The 14,332-nt window shown below is 40.3% G+C and overlaps 1 protein-coding gene across 1 annotated transcript in view; it reads right to left on the reverse strand.

Moving 5' to 3' along the window:
- LOC143300789 (triacylglycerol hydrolase DDHD2-like) overlaps window positions 1–7,753 on the reverse strand; it is a 30,520-nt gene extending 22,767 nt beyond the window's left edge. The window contains exons 1-6 of the mRNA XM_076614722.1: window positions 7,611–7,753; window positions 5,824–6,198; window positions 4,767–5,192; window positions 3,457–3,650; window positions 2,846–2,989; window positions 479–502 (exon numbers count right to left, since the gene is read on the reverse strand). Coding sequence (XP_076470837.1) covers window positions 479–502; window positions 2,846–2,989; window positions 3,457–3,650; window positions 4,767–5,192; window positions 5,824–6,198; window positions 7,611–7,746 — 1,299 coding nt within the window. The 5' untranslated portion in view covers window positions 7,747–7,753. The remainder of the gene's footprint in view (window positions 1–478; window positions 503–2,845; window positions 2,990–3,456; window positions 3,651–4,766; window positions 5,193–5,823; window positions 6,199–7,610) is intronic.
- Between the last annotated feature and the right edge of the window lie 6,579 nt (window positions 7,754–14,332).

Consider the following 14,332-nt stretch of genomic DNA (forward strand, 5'->3'; position numbering starts at 1 on the left):
TTACTCTTCCACACTGTCAAATCCTTGCTCTCAACTCTTTGAAATCTGGTCTAAAAACCCCAACTCTTTCCGAAATAGCTCCACCATACCCTACCCTTTTCTATCCACAGTTTCTCTTGTCTTCTAATTACATGTATTAAAAGTTTTTTTCTTTTTTTTAATCCCTTTGTTTCAAAGTTATGCACGCATGTGAAAGTTGGGTGGGAAAGCGCTTTGTTTCCACACAAGATTTAGCGCTGTATAAATAAATCTATTTTCGTTACTATTATGAAAGTGGAGAAATGAGGTCCATATTATCACAAGCATGAAATCCTACATGTGGCCGAGGTGATGGACTGATGGGTGTATGGCAAACAGAAGAGAGTGACCACTGAAGCAGAAAAGGGTAGGACCCATCTACAGAAACTGAACATAGCATGCAAAGACTGAAGGGGCTACATATAGCACAGCACAGTAAGAAATATCATGCTGCGCTTACCGCTGCTTGCTGCGCATTTGTTGGCTAAAAGAAATGTGAACACACTCACATACAGATGCATATAAAAACACACGTACATAGTGACATACACACAAACAAATGTACACACTCATATACACATGTGCATTCACATTCATGAACACTCTCTCTCTCTCTCTCTCACGCACACACACACACACACACACACATTCACAACACACTCACACACATTCACACAAACACACACTGACTGAATTAAAAACCAGTTTCACCCACATTTTTCAGTTAGTGTCCATACCACTGAAAATCATGTCCTCTGTACCTTTCTGGTCTACAAGTATTTTTCCCCCATCACACTTACCATCTGACAGAATCTGACAAAGAAGATTAACAAAATTCAAATCCTTTTTCATGCATACTCACATGGCCCCATGTAAACTATTTTCTTCTTTTTTCTCTTTTTATCCTTTTGTCATCTTCTAAACGACAATACAGAAAAGGGAGTTGGCAGAAGGTTTGGTGTTGGACTGCTGAGAGAAGATTGTGTTCGAAAATCAATCGTAAGTTTTTAATCATAAAAGGAATCACGATATATTTTAGTCAGCTTTGCCTCTCCTACTAAAAGGTGACTTGTGGGGTGATGGATAGTGAAATGGTTAACAGTCACTAATGCAAGAGACTGTATATTCAAATCCTGATTGCCGAGATTTCTTCCACTCCAGTATGCTAAAATGTTTATTTGGATTATCTGCAGGAAACCTCTCTAGCCTCAAAGTGAATGCATGGTTCAAGTGTGTGAGTAAATAAATATGAGAGGGAGAGGAGAGAGCGACTGAGAGAGAAAGAGAGTGTGTGTTTGTGTGTGAACATATATGTATGAGGGCATGCATGCGTGTAATGTCAATACGATTACTATATTTGATATCTTATACAATAACCAGCTGACACGCTACATGAATTTAAGAAAAAGAAGACACTGTTTTTTTCGTAATTTCTAAGCAGGATATATTTCCCATGTGAACATCACAAGGCAAACGAAAACCTGTGAACACATTCACTGTATTTTCTGGTGTATACAAGTGTGTGTGCGAGTTTAATATATATATATATATATATATATATATATATATATATTTATGTGCGTGCGTGTGTGTGTGTGTGTGTGTGTGTGTGTGTGTGTACATATATCCAGCCAAAAGCACATAACCAGAACCATGTTCACAAACACACCCACACATGCAAAGATGCATAAATATGTATGAAGTACACCAACCACACTCTGCAGAATTTTTAGCAAAATAAAAGCATAAGCTTTTCTTTTTTACTGGAAAAGAAAGTGTGACCGAAAAAAATCAAATCAACTCAAATATTACTGCACAGCATTCACACAAAACTCACTTTTGGAGGCTGCTATAGAAAAAAAATGAACAAAGAAGCCACTTGCTTAGCAAGTTTTACATCCATCCAGTACAAACAGCATGATATCATTAATTAAATATTAATATCAAGTCACTAATCTGAGCTATATCTGGATAGTACTACCCTGAGGTATATATGCCAGAAGTTTTTAATAATGTGCTTTAATTAACTATTCAAACTGCTCTCATCTTTGTCACTTTGCTGTCAACAGTTCTAAGCGATTTCATTTCTGTTTATTCTGCCTCACTTGTTCATCCATCCTAAGTCTGAAGCTTTCTCTCAGTCTATAATGACCAGAACTGTCCTTTAGCTTGGAATATAATAAAAGATGTATTCCACATTTTATATGAGCAGCCTGGTTTTTCACATCACAAATATAATAAATACCAAGTAGAGAGGCAGTGAAACAATGCTTTAAATTCAACAGTGTTGCTTTTCCTACATGGTTTCTTACATGTCCTGATCTATGTGCAGATTTTATTTTTAGAAAACATGAAATAAATTTCTGTTTTTAAATCGGAAGAAATCATTCCTGCAAGCTAACTTTTAAATTGATATTTCACATATCTGAGATGCAATAATCAAAGCTGGGGAAAATGTAACACACTGTATCTATAAACTGTTTAACAGATACTAGTACAGTGTTGCAGAATACAATAAAGTTAGATAAATCACTTATCCACACTGTTCCTATGAAGTCACTTTTTCCTGGGAAAACCTTACACAGCCAACAACAGCAGCCAATAGGAACCTTCCCCAAGCTACCAGCATTCAACATCCACACAGCACTATGTACAACTACAGGAGGCTCAGATCTTCTAGTTCTACAGGAGCAGTTCATCCCCCTACACCAGTCTTCATGAATTTACAGCACAGTCGTCCTTGTCACACCACATCAACTCTGTCCCTACAGCCCAGTCAGTCAAGTAGCTAGAGGACAAATTGTGGAGAAAGGAGGACAGGACTGACCTGCACGTTGCCCCACTCGTCAGGCTGTGAAGAGGCCTGGAAGTGGACGATGACATTGGGGTTGTGCATAACGATGGTGTCCTTTCCTGGCAGCTCGATGCGCTTGTGCCACTCGTTACGCTCTATTGCATTCTTGTACTCCATCTGAACATGCAAAACATGGCATCTTGAACCCATCTGCAATGTTTGCTTTCTCAAGACAACAGAGCATCAACTTGCTGAGATAATGACAACAAAGATTTTTTTTACTAAAAGTAAGAAACTAAGAACAACGTAATTGAAACTTTGCAGCCAAAAGTGCTCCCACCTCTTATAATCCGACATATGTCTATTAATATTAATTTTATTCCATATTTTTGCATCATACATTTAAAACACATGAATATGATTTGGGAGGGGCTGGGGGGGGAGTAAGGGGGAGGGGTTGGGGGGTTGGGAGGGGGGATGAAACAGCAACCTGCTAAACATACAGAAAAGACTTCGCTCTAAAATAATTCACAGACCTTATTCTCCACTTCATTTCAAGACCCAACACCGTAATTTCTGTTGACTAAATGTTTTCCACAGGCAAAAGTATCTAAAAAATAAAAAACAAAACCCTAGAGGCCAACCTCCAATTGCTGTGCTTGTGCTTCATTGTAAGGAACATAGCGGTTGTCTCTCTCCCTCTTAAAGAACCAAGAGCATCGTTGGATGGCAGCCGGTTCCTCCTCCCAATACACAGCACGACGTAAACGGGTTTGGATTTCCACATCGTACCTCCCTCCGTCTGTGCTGACCACCTCTGGTGCACCTCCACCCTGTTCTGTAATTGACAGTCAACTCCAGCATGATAAGTGGTCTTACAGAACCTGCTGTCAATCAGAAAACATCTATTTTTTCCCCTGCATTTGTCATCTGACCAAGGTTATCACCTGGAATACAAGGTTTTGTTCAGGACTCAACTAGCGCATCACAACCATAATAATATCAAAGTTATTCATAGTTGTTTAGCTGTCCAGACAATCAGATGATAGGGGAGAAGATAGATGTGACAGGGATGGGGGTGAGGTGGTTCGGGGGAAGTGGCTTTAGTGCGGATTTTTCTTCTGAGTTCATAGGCTGCCAACTGCCATGTTCACATGTTAAGTTCTGCAACTGTGCTTTTAAATATGACCATTTTTAGCCCTCAGTTTAGGCAACCAAATTGTTTCCAAGGATAGGTACACTGGACGTATTCAAGTTATCCATTACTTATTGACACAGATAAAAAAATCTGTAATTTTCATATTTTGATCTTCCATATATATATATATATATATATATATATATATATATATATGTGTGTGTGTGTGTGTGTGTGTGTGTGTGTGTGTGTGTGAAGGGAGTTGAAGGCTAGGAGACTAAGATATATCTGCAAAATTTTCTCACCAGGCACATCAGGGATTTGACCCATGAACCTGTGAGACAAAACGAAAGCTCCAACCACTTGGCTATCATGCCCATCACACTGGTGATAAGTACCACACACTCCAACTGGAGACACTCTACGTCGGCACCCACTTATTTTTTTCCTGAAAATTTGGTTATTTGTCTGGCGAAGTAACTTAAAAAAACAACACCAGTCTTTTTTTTTTTTAACTGAAAAAGAAGTTTCCTTAATACTTACCCTCTTCAAGATACATTATCAACTGCACCCTCCTCCCTGCTTCATGCAGAAAGGATGCGATCAAGCCACTTAAGTTTTTACACATACTAAGTCTTTACTCATGCTGATTTATCTTTAAGGGAACACACCCAGGGATAAAGTTCTCTCAAGATTCATCCCAAGACACTCTGAAGATAAGTACTTATGTATACACAAGCTCATGTGCACACAGAAATCCACACTTAGACTGGAGTACATTTGAAAAAGGACAAGCACACACACAAATATGCACACCTTTCATAAACTGTTCCTCAAGATTGCGTGAGTCCAAGGCGGAGAAAGTGTACCAAATCTCCTGACCTTCCACAACCTTCCTGTAGCACCAATGGTGTCGTACTGCCTGATACAGACCCACGCCAGGTACCATCATCCCTGGCATGGCAGGGGGGTGGATGGAGGGAGGGGAGGGGCCAGGAGGGGGAATCCCTGCTCCCTGGAAGTCAGAGGATCCTGGAGGAGGGGGCGGCACATTACTGGGCATGGATGGGGTCATGAATGGGGAAGAAGACGAGGATGGGGGAGGAGGGGTGTTGAATGTTGGGGGGACTGAAAAGTCTGTGTGTGGTCCAGAGGACAGCATGGATGAGGCGTATGTCCCGGCTGGGGGCTGAGCATAGCGCAGGGGTCCTTTCTGTCGGTAGATGTTTGTACTCCCTTTGCCTGTGAATTGATTTTATTACACATTTTTTAAATTGTTGTTCAAATAAGCTGATGAAGACTTACAACATTCATACTTCAGAAAGGTCTATACTGACTGAAAATTTTTATCCTTTTCCTTTTCATAATCATGGTTTTTGTGAGTTTCTTGTTCACACAAGTATATTTTTTAAACAAACATTCTTTGTTGCTGTTAACTCATCTTATAATAAAGAGAAACCTTTCACTCAAAACATCAAATGATAAAATATGTTTTCATTCTATCATGACTTAACACAACAGCAACTCTTTATGACACTTTCTTAGCTTCTAAGAATGGTCAATATTCAGTAACAGTTAATCATTAGTTTCAAACAACTGAAAGTGTCTAAGTGCTGTTTGAATAAGATTCCATTGTCTAATCTGATGCTACAGGATTTGTGCAGTGATTATTGGTTTACATAAATAGTCTATGCTCCAACAAGTTTAACAAAGGACATAACAATATACTATCAACAAAAGCTTCAAGTTTACCAAAGTACATGACAATAGAATATCAACAACAGTTACTCAGCACAGAACCTCCAAGCTACATTGATTAAGCCAGCACAAACATCAAATGACTTAATACAGGTCTATGAAACAAGACACTCACCTCCTGAGGGAGGTCCCCCAGTCTGAGGGGGAGATCCAAAAGGGGCTGAGGATGCAGGTGGTGGTGTGGAAGTTGGACCCTGAACCCCTGGAGGTGGAGGACCACTAGGTGGAAACCCTGACCCTGACCCCGGAGGAGGGACAGGACCGCCATACGTTGGAACAGGAGGGAAAGATGGTGGTTGGGAATGTGAAGGCGGGGCCTGCCCTACATGTGCAAATGGGTCACTGGCTCCCGAAGGGTGCCCCTGAAAAAACATTGTGGGACCAACTGGCCCCGGGGGTCCCTGGGGTACTGGTGGTGGTCCAGCTCTTGGTGGTGGGGCTCCGGCTGGGGGCCCTTGGCCCACAAAGCTGTCAGCTTCACAGTCTTCATCTGAAATGGAAAGTGAATCCATTATCAACACAAACATAATCAATGTTTCAGTTTCTCAATGAGGCAACATTGTGTTCAGACAAATCCATTATTATGCATATAACGATATCTGCTGGCCAGATAAATATAACTATATCTGCTGGCCAGATAACTGACAGAAACATAACCCAATGCACCAGGCAGGCTGTGAGTGCATCTGTATTTGTGTACCTTGAATTAGAGTGAATTCTTCTACAGAATTTCACCAGAGAACACTATTTTTGTTGCCATGAATTCTTTTTCGGTGGGCCAAGTGTATGCTGCTCATGGGACCTCGACTGTCTCATCTGAATGACTGAATGTGTGGCAATTTGATTTTCCACCCAAACTTGGGAGAAAGGGCAAGAACAGGACCCGCAGAGACATTGTATTGATAGATAAGCACCTTAACCATTTTGCCAGTTATATCATTATCACTGGTATTAGGAGATATATATATATCTATTTATCTATCTATCCATCCATATATGATTTTTATCACTATTATCAAATTATCATCATTGGTAGTGTTGCTGTAACTTTTGTTCTTATTGTATAACTATTTCATGTAGTCTTGTTATATATGTCATGTGTATTGTAAACTTGTATTGATACAAATTAACATATGAATGACTCATGTAATTACAGCTACTAAAACAATATATTTTCTTGGTGCATATTCTCAACACGCGCTGTTTTCACTCTTTCATAACTGTTCTTTACAAGAACACACCTGGGTATTTAATACAATGATATCCATGCAACTAACATAAGATAATTATGATTATGCCAGAAAGGTCAGAACATCAGAGACCAGTTTGCCCAGAAAAATTCCTAAGTGTATTTTTTTCTGTCAATAAACACTGAAACAGTAATTTTCACCATGATTGTAGTACCAGTAGTTGCGCCAAACTGTTTACCCAGCAACTCTCTCATCTAGTAGTCTTAGAAGATTTTCAAAATGATTTTTTGTTTGTTTGTTTTGTTTTGTTTTCTACTTTCTCAGAAAACGAAAACAAGAAACACTCCTTCGCTTGTTTTTCTTTTATTCTAATCATTTGTTATTTTAGACCCACACCCAAAACTGCACAATGGTAAAAAAAAAAATAAAAATAAAAATAAAAATAAACATTTTGTTCCGCTGTAGGCTAACCGGCTCAGCTGATCGTTTCAACTGTTTCGACATCAGAAAAGACCTAGATCGGCTAAACGCTGTTGTTAGTTTTTATTCAAAATAAAGTCTGCGCTTGTTTTTCTTTCGGCAGTTCCTCTCTAAAAGTCGATCTGAAGACTTCTCAATCCAAGCAGACGATGTCGCTCTCTCAGTCTCGATCAACTAAAAATATGGAAATCTAACAACACGCCTAAAGGATGGAAAATATGAATATACATACCAAGGAGTGACGGCTCTGGCTGCACGACAGGCATCAGAAAGTTGGGTTGATCGGGTGGGTTAAGAGTCAGCCCCCCACCCGGGGGCATCATGAGGAGAGGAGGAGGGGTCGATTCCTTCTTATTTTTTTCAGCCATGACACACGTCGACAACTAACCGGAAGTAATAATCGACGTGTCGAAAACAAGTTCAGTAAGAGTTACCCCTCTTAGTCTGCCAATTCAATTAATCCGTGCAGTCCACTGATCGAAACATAGGCCTGGTTTTTTTAGATCAATGCGACAGTCACATCACCCGAATCAGAACTAGAATCCGAATAACTTTATTTTCACAGCATGAGAAATTGAGTGTGGCGAAGACTGTGATACATACAAATTTCAGCATGACAGTAGAATTTGGCATGCAGCCTATTCAAGTTCACCTCAGTGATGTTCTTCACACACACACACACACACACACACACACACCACAAAGGCACACACACCCAGTCGTTGGCAGGCATCAACTGAATGCCGGCAGTGCGCACATACAGTTTTGCCGTATTAGGATATAGAATCATGTGTACACTCGCACATACAACATATCAACCAAAGATTATGTTGGTGAAGTCAATATATAAAAATACGAAGCTGTAAAATGACATAACAAAGATTTGAGCAAATATAACATAAAAACAATGTGTCAATTAAAACAATCAATCTCCGAATACTGTGCGAGAGATACCTCCAACACGAGACTCTATTATGTCTTCTTGGACTTCAAGAAGGCATTTGACGGAGTATTGCATCCTGACTTATGATCGCCCATGACACTACAACATCAACCACAACATGGTTAGAGCAAAAGAATACTTCTACACCAAGGCAACCAGCACAGCGTACTTCAATGGCAGCATAGGGGACTGGTTCAGTATGACAGTCGGGGTGTACAAGGCTGTCTGCTCTCACCTACTCTCTTCAATAGCTTCCTCGGGAGAATCATGACCGATGCATTGAAAGATCACGGAGAAACAGCCAGCATCGGATGCAACAACAACCACTTCGCGTTTTGCTGACAACAACGACGGCCTGGCATTGAAAGAAGAGGAGTAAACAAGACTGGCTGAACACCTGGAAAAGACCTCTGCAGCCACCAGCCGCCGTGGCGAAGTGGTTAGCGTCGCGGACTGACGGCTGGGAGGACGCGGGTTCGAATCCCAGCGGATACTTTTTCACCAGTCCCTGAATGGGAGCAGTGTAAAGCTACCTTTGACATGGATTATACAGATTTATCCAAGAACCAGTCACCATTTTTGTTAAAACCTGAAGTGTTCTCCCATATAGAAAATCAATATTCAAATTATCTAAAAATATACACAGACGGATCTGTTCTAGAAGATGGTAATTCAGGAGCGGCTTTTGTAATTCCTTCATTTAGAATAGAAAAATTATACTATATTGGTAGACAATATTCCATTTTCACAGCTGAACTTATAGCCATACTTATGGCCTTAAATTATATTCCAGACATTCCGAAAACTGTAAGTGAAATTTTATTATGTGTAGACTCGAAGTCAGTATTACAAGCTATAGAATATCCAAATTCAAAGAAGCGAATTGAGATGACAATGGAAATAAAACATATTATTCACCAACTGACAAAACAGGGCATTAAAATAACTTTCTGTTGGGTACCTTCGCACTGTGGAATATCTTCAAATGAGTGGGTAGACCAAGCAGCTAGAAGAGCAACACGTAATTTCGAAGGCGCAATACAACTTGACATCCAGTTAGATCTACATGAATGCATTACTTGTATAGAAAATGTATCTAGAAATCGATTAAAAAAAATTACTTATAGATTCAAATAATCAATATTACCAATGTTGTGTAAACACAAAGAATGCAGCTAATCCCAAACATTTTCTAAATTTGACACCAGCAGCACATTCAAGACAAATTACAAGTCTAATGTATAGAATTCGTTTAAATGCCTTTCGTACAAAATTTTCTAAAAATATAAAATGTATATGCGGTAGGCAAATAAGTGTAAGCCATCTACTCATTCATTGTCCAAGCATAAGACAGTCAATTCCAAAAGATGTAGTTGATGACTTTTCTTCCAATATTTCATTAGCCACTGAAAAGATTTTGAATGATTATTCATTGCTTAGAATGTTTTCAGAAATTTTAAACTCCAGTCCAGTTCGTATCCTCCTTTGATGTATTGCAATTAATGTTGTTATTTATATTTACATTGTTGTAGGTTAATACTTGTTGATATGCATATACATATTCTCCTTCCCATGACACCTCATTCAATATACACCATAATCTCTTTAGACTTTTTCTTATAATATACTTTTCCTCTGATACATAACATGAACACTTTTTTACACTAATATTCACATGCATTCCCTTTCCTTTATCCACTACTTTACTCCTTTTCGTCTAAAAACACTTAATAGTGACTAAACGTTAAACTGAAGAAACACACACACACACACACACACACACACACACACGGACACACACACACACACACGCACACACACACACACACTGACCTACAGGTGGAAAGAGACAGCTAGCACTGCACCGTGGTGACAATAAAATACAAACAGCTACAATAAAAAAAAAATTTTTAAAGACAGCAACAACAACAAGAAGTGTAGTTATTAATGTACTGTACAGTGCGAAGTGAGGTATAGTCACCTTACTAGGATGTGATGCAAAGTCATATTTCAGTCAGAAAGGTGTCACCATAGATGATTATGTTGGCTCACTTGATGGCACGCATTCTTCTCACATGCAGAGAAAAAGCACAACAAGAAAGAAACAAAAGAGAAGAAAAGAAAAAAAAAAGACAGGAGCTCCAGTGTGCTGATATTAATGCGCGTGCCTTCGCCAAAAATAAAACAAGACCAAAAAAAAAGAAAGAAAAAAAAGATAATGATAATGTATATAGATGATAAATTTTTATTTTTATTTTGTATTTTGTATTTCATTTTATCACAACAGATTTCTCTGTGTGAAATTCGGGCTGCTGCCCCAACGGAGAGCGCGTCGCTATACTACAGCGCCACCCATTTTTTGTACTTTTTCCTGCGTGCAGTTTTATTTGTTTTTCCTATCGAAGTGGATTTTTCTACAGAATTTTGCCAGGAACAACCCTTTTGTTGCCGTGGGTTCTTTTACGTGCGCTAAGTGCATGCTGCACACAGGACTTCGGTTTATCGACTCATCCGAATGACTAGCGTCCAGACTACCACTCCAGGTCTAATGGAGGGAGATAAAATATCGGTGGCTGAGCCGTGATTCGAACCAGCGCGCTCAGATTCTCTCGCTTCCTAGGCAGACTCGTTGGCATCACTCCACATGTTATGTTACCTGCTACAGTTTTCTTTTTAGGGAACAGCAATCCTTTCTCTTTTCACTCTACATTGAAGAAGTTTGAAAAATAGGCACATGATTTCAGTGTGTGTGTGTTTTTGTGTTTTAAAAACATCAAATCTGTCTAATAATAAGCTTTTTGTCCCTGAGCTTAGAAGCGGATTTCAGAAGGTAAACACACACACACACACACACACACACACAACACACACACACACGCACGCACGCACGCACACACACACACACACACAAAGTGCATGTGGAGTTTGAAAATTACCAAATTTCACCAGATCCGACTTGCGCGCGCGAAGCAAACCTTACGCAAATAAGATCGCTCATTCAGCCCAGCTCTGACGCTTTATTGATGAAGGCCGTAACACCATATTAGGAGAGGGACATGATCTATTGCATAAACAAGGCTCAATCTGGTCTGGCTCTGTACACATGGAATATTTCCGTCCAGTTGTCTCACGGCTGTCATCACCAATTGTATGGAAAGAGTTGTTTGTGTACGTGAACTTGAATGTGTGGCTGATGACATGGACCTATAACAAGGGCTAGACGAAGTGTTGATGATGCAACAATTACACTATCTGGTCTGATCGCAAGTCATTTCGACAACGCTGGAACATCTGAAAGGGCACTGATCATGGATCTGTCCGCCGTTTTGAATACCACTGATGTCCTTGACCGCTCTCGCTGGAGGATGCTGTGCTCTAGTGGCATAATGACGTTTGAAAACAAGAGAACGCTGGCCAGTAAGAAGCGTGAGCGAAGGAAGCAGGGCTCAACTTCTGGAGATGTTTTCCCTTGCAACACCTGTGGGAAATGCTGTGCATCCAGAATCGGCCTCTTCTCACATATGAGGACACACACCGACAGATAAGCCCGCCTTCCTGCCTACTCATCCGTCGGTCCGACGAAAGACTCCATCATCATAATGTTATATTTCAATCAGAAAACTATAGACCTAGACTTAACTGTTGAATTAAAGTTATGGATAAGACAGTTCCTTCGTGGTCGACCGCAACGCGTTGGTTTGAATTCGTTTTTTACTGGCCGGCCCATAACGTCTGAAAAGGGTTCCAGTGAACACTGGAGTTCCTCAAGGTTTCGTTTTATCCCCTTTGCTTTTCTTATACAATATAAATGACATCAGATGTTCATTTCTTTCCCCCGTTTTTGTAATATATATATATATATATATATATATATATATATATATATATATATATATATATATATATATATATATATATATGCTGACGACATAATTTTAGAAGGTCTTTTGAAAGATGAATTTTCAATTTTAATGCATTGTTTTTAGATAAGTGTCATAAATTCCTTTTTTGATATATATTTTTCAACCAAAATCATTTATGGCAGTGGAAAAGATAAACAATTAGAAATCCCAGTTATCACAGACAAATGTGGAAATAGTGGACAATTTCATAACTAGGGATCATATTTAACTTCAGTGACTATATTGATGCAATGACCAAGATATCACAACAGCTTTATATATATATATATATATATATATATATATATATATATACTGCGAACATTAACAAGTTTTGATATTGGTCACATATCCTTGATCTGGTTTACAGAAGTCTGATGGAAAGTGTTGTGGCTTGGTTTGGAAATAGGACTGTAAAACTAAAGGTAAAGATAAGGCGAATTGTAAATCTGTTCAGAAAAGTAATGCCAGTCCCAGCAAAAATTGAACACACTGCCTAAATCGCTGCCGGCAAAAAAGGACACCACATCTTCCACTCATCCACTTCACTCTGCTTTCCAAAAGTTTTCATCCAGTTGACGGAGTAAAACTCGCAAAGAAGAATGGTTGATTTTTTTTTAGTCATTCGTTCCTTCTGCTGTGATAAATGATACGCTCAAAAAATGTTTTTACTCAACTGCCTGTGAACACTGCTCGGGCCCTCTGCCGAGCAGGAAGGTGTTTTTTCATGCATGCAAGTGTGAATCCATGCCTGAACAAAATAAAGGAGGGGTGGTGTGGGGGCATGGGGGGGGGGGGGGGGGGCGGTATAGAGGGTGTGTATGGCATGGGACGATTTGACGCGTAAGGCTACATTTACACTTGGCCGGTATCTTAGCTCAACTAGTTGAGCTAAGTTGAGCGTCAACTAACGATATCTCCGCTCAACGTTGGTCAACTAGTTACCGAATTCAGGTTGCCTCAACTCCCTTGCGAATGCAGTTTTTATTTTTTTTAAAATAAGCCCCGCCTCCCCGCCACGTCACACGGGCAGCAAGCGCTGGGCGCTTTTATACAGCATTTTTACTGGCAACTACCACCAACTGCCACCAACTCACAATATCCTTCCTCATCTAGCTCGGCAACGCTAGCACAACTAGTTGCTGGGAGTTGAGATGCCTAGTGTAAATTATCCTTAAGGCTAATTTACACTAGGCATCTCAACTCCCAGCAACTAGTTGTGCTAGCGTTGCCGAGGTAGATGAGGAAGGATATTGTGAGTTGGTGGCAGTTGTCGACCCTTTATTTTTAGACCTTGCCTATCTGGTTTTCCCGATCAAGATGCGCTTCAAGTTGCCGTAGCTGAAATAGATATCACCTCCCACCCAATATCCTATGGAGTTGGCCGCCAACTTCGACGTTGGCGCCAGTTGACATGCGCGTTTACACAAGATGCGCTGAGTTGAGGCAACCTTTTTCTCCACCGCGTGGCATTGCTCGACTCGCAAGCCAAGCCTCGCTCGCACGCACGCAGTGTGTGTTTTTTGGACGCGATAACTACGATTTAAGTTGATTTACGTTGACAGAGGTTGTGGCAACTAGTTGGTGTGGGTTACTGCATCTTGTCTCAACTTGTACAGTTGGTGTGCGCACAGTATATAAACCAGACCATCACACGATATCTTTGCGCGCATTTCATTCAAATCTTTGGCTGCTACTAGGGTTTTTCACTGTCGACCCTGCAACAACAAGATGTCGAGTCCTGATTCCGCAGTTGTTCCTGATGATGTGCCGTCGACTCCTGGAAGTTGAGCCAAGACCCACACCAACTACATGTCAACTTTCCAAGTTGAGCACAAGTTAACGCAACAGTTGTTGGCAGTTGGTGGTAGTTGCCAGTAAAAATGCTGTATAAAAGCGCCCAGCGCTTGCTGCGCGTGTGACGTGGCGGGGAGGCGGGGCTTATTTAAAAAAAACAACAACTGCATTCGCAAGGGAGTTGAGGCAACCTGAATTCGGTAACTAGTTGACCAACGTTGAGCGGAGATATCGTTAGTTGACGCTCAACTTAGCTCAACTAGTTGAGCTAAGATACCGGCCTAGTGTAAATGTAGCCTTAATAATTTCCCG

The sequence above is a fragment of the Babylonia areolata genome, chromosome 2 (assembly GCF_041734735.1).
Source record: "Babylonia areolata isolate BAREFJ2019XMU chromosome 2, ASM4173473v1, whole genome shotgun sequence".
Taxonomy (NCBI): Eukaryota; Metazoa; Mollusca; class Gastropoda; order Neogastropoda; family Buccinidae; genus Babylonia; species Babylonia areolata.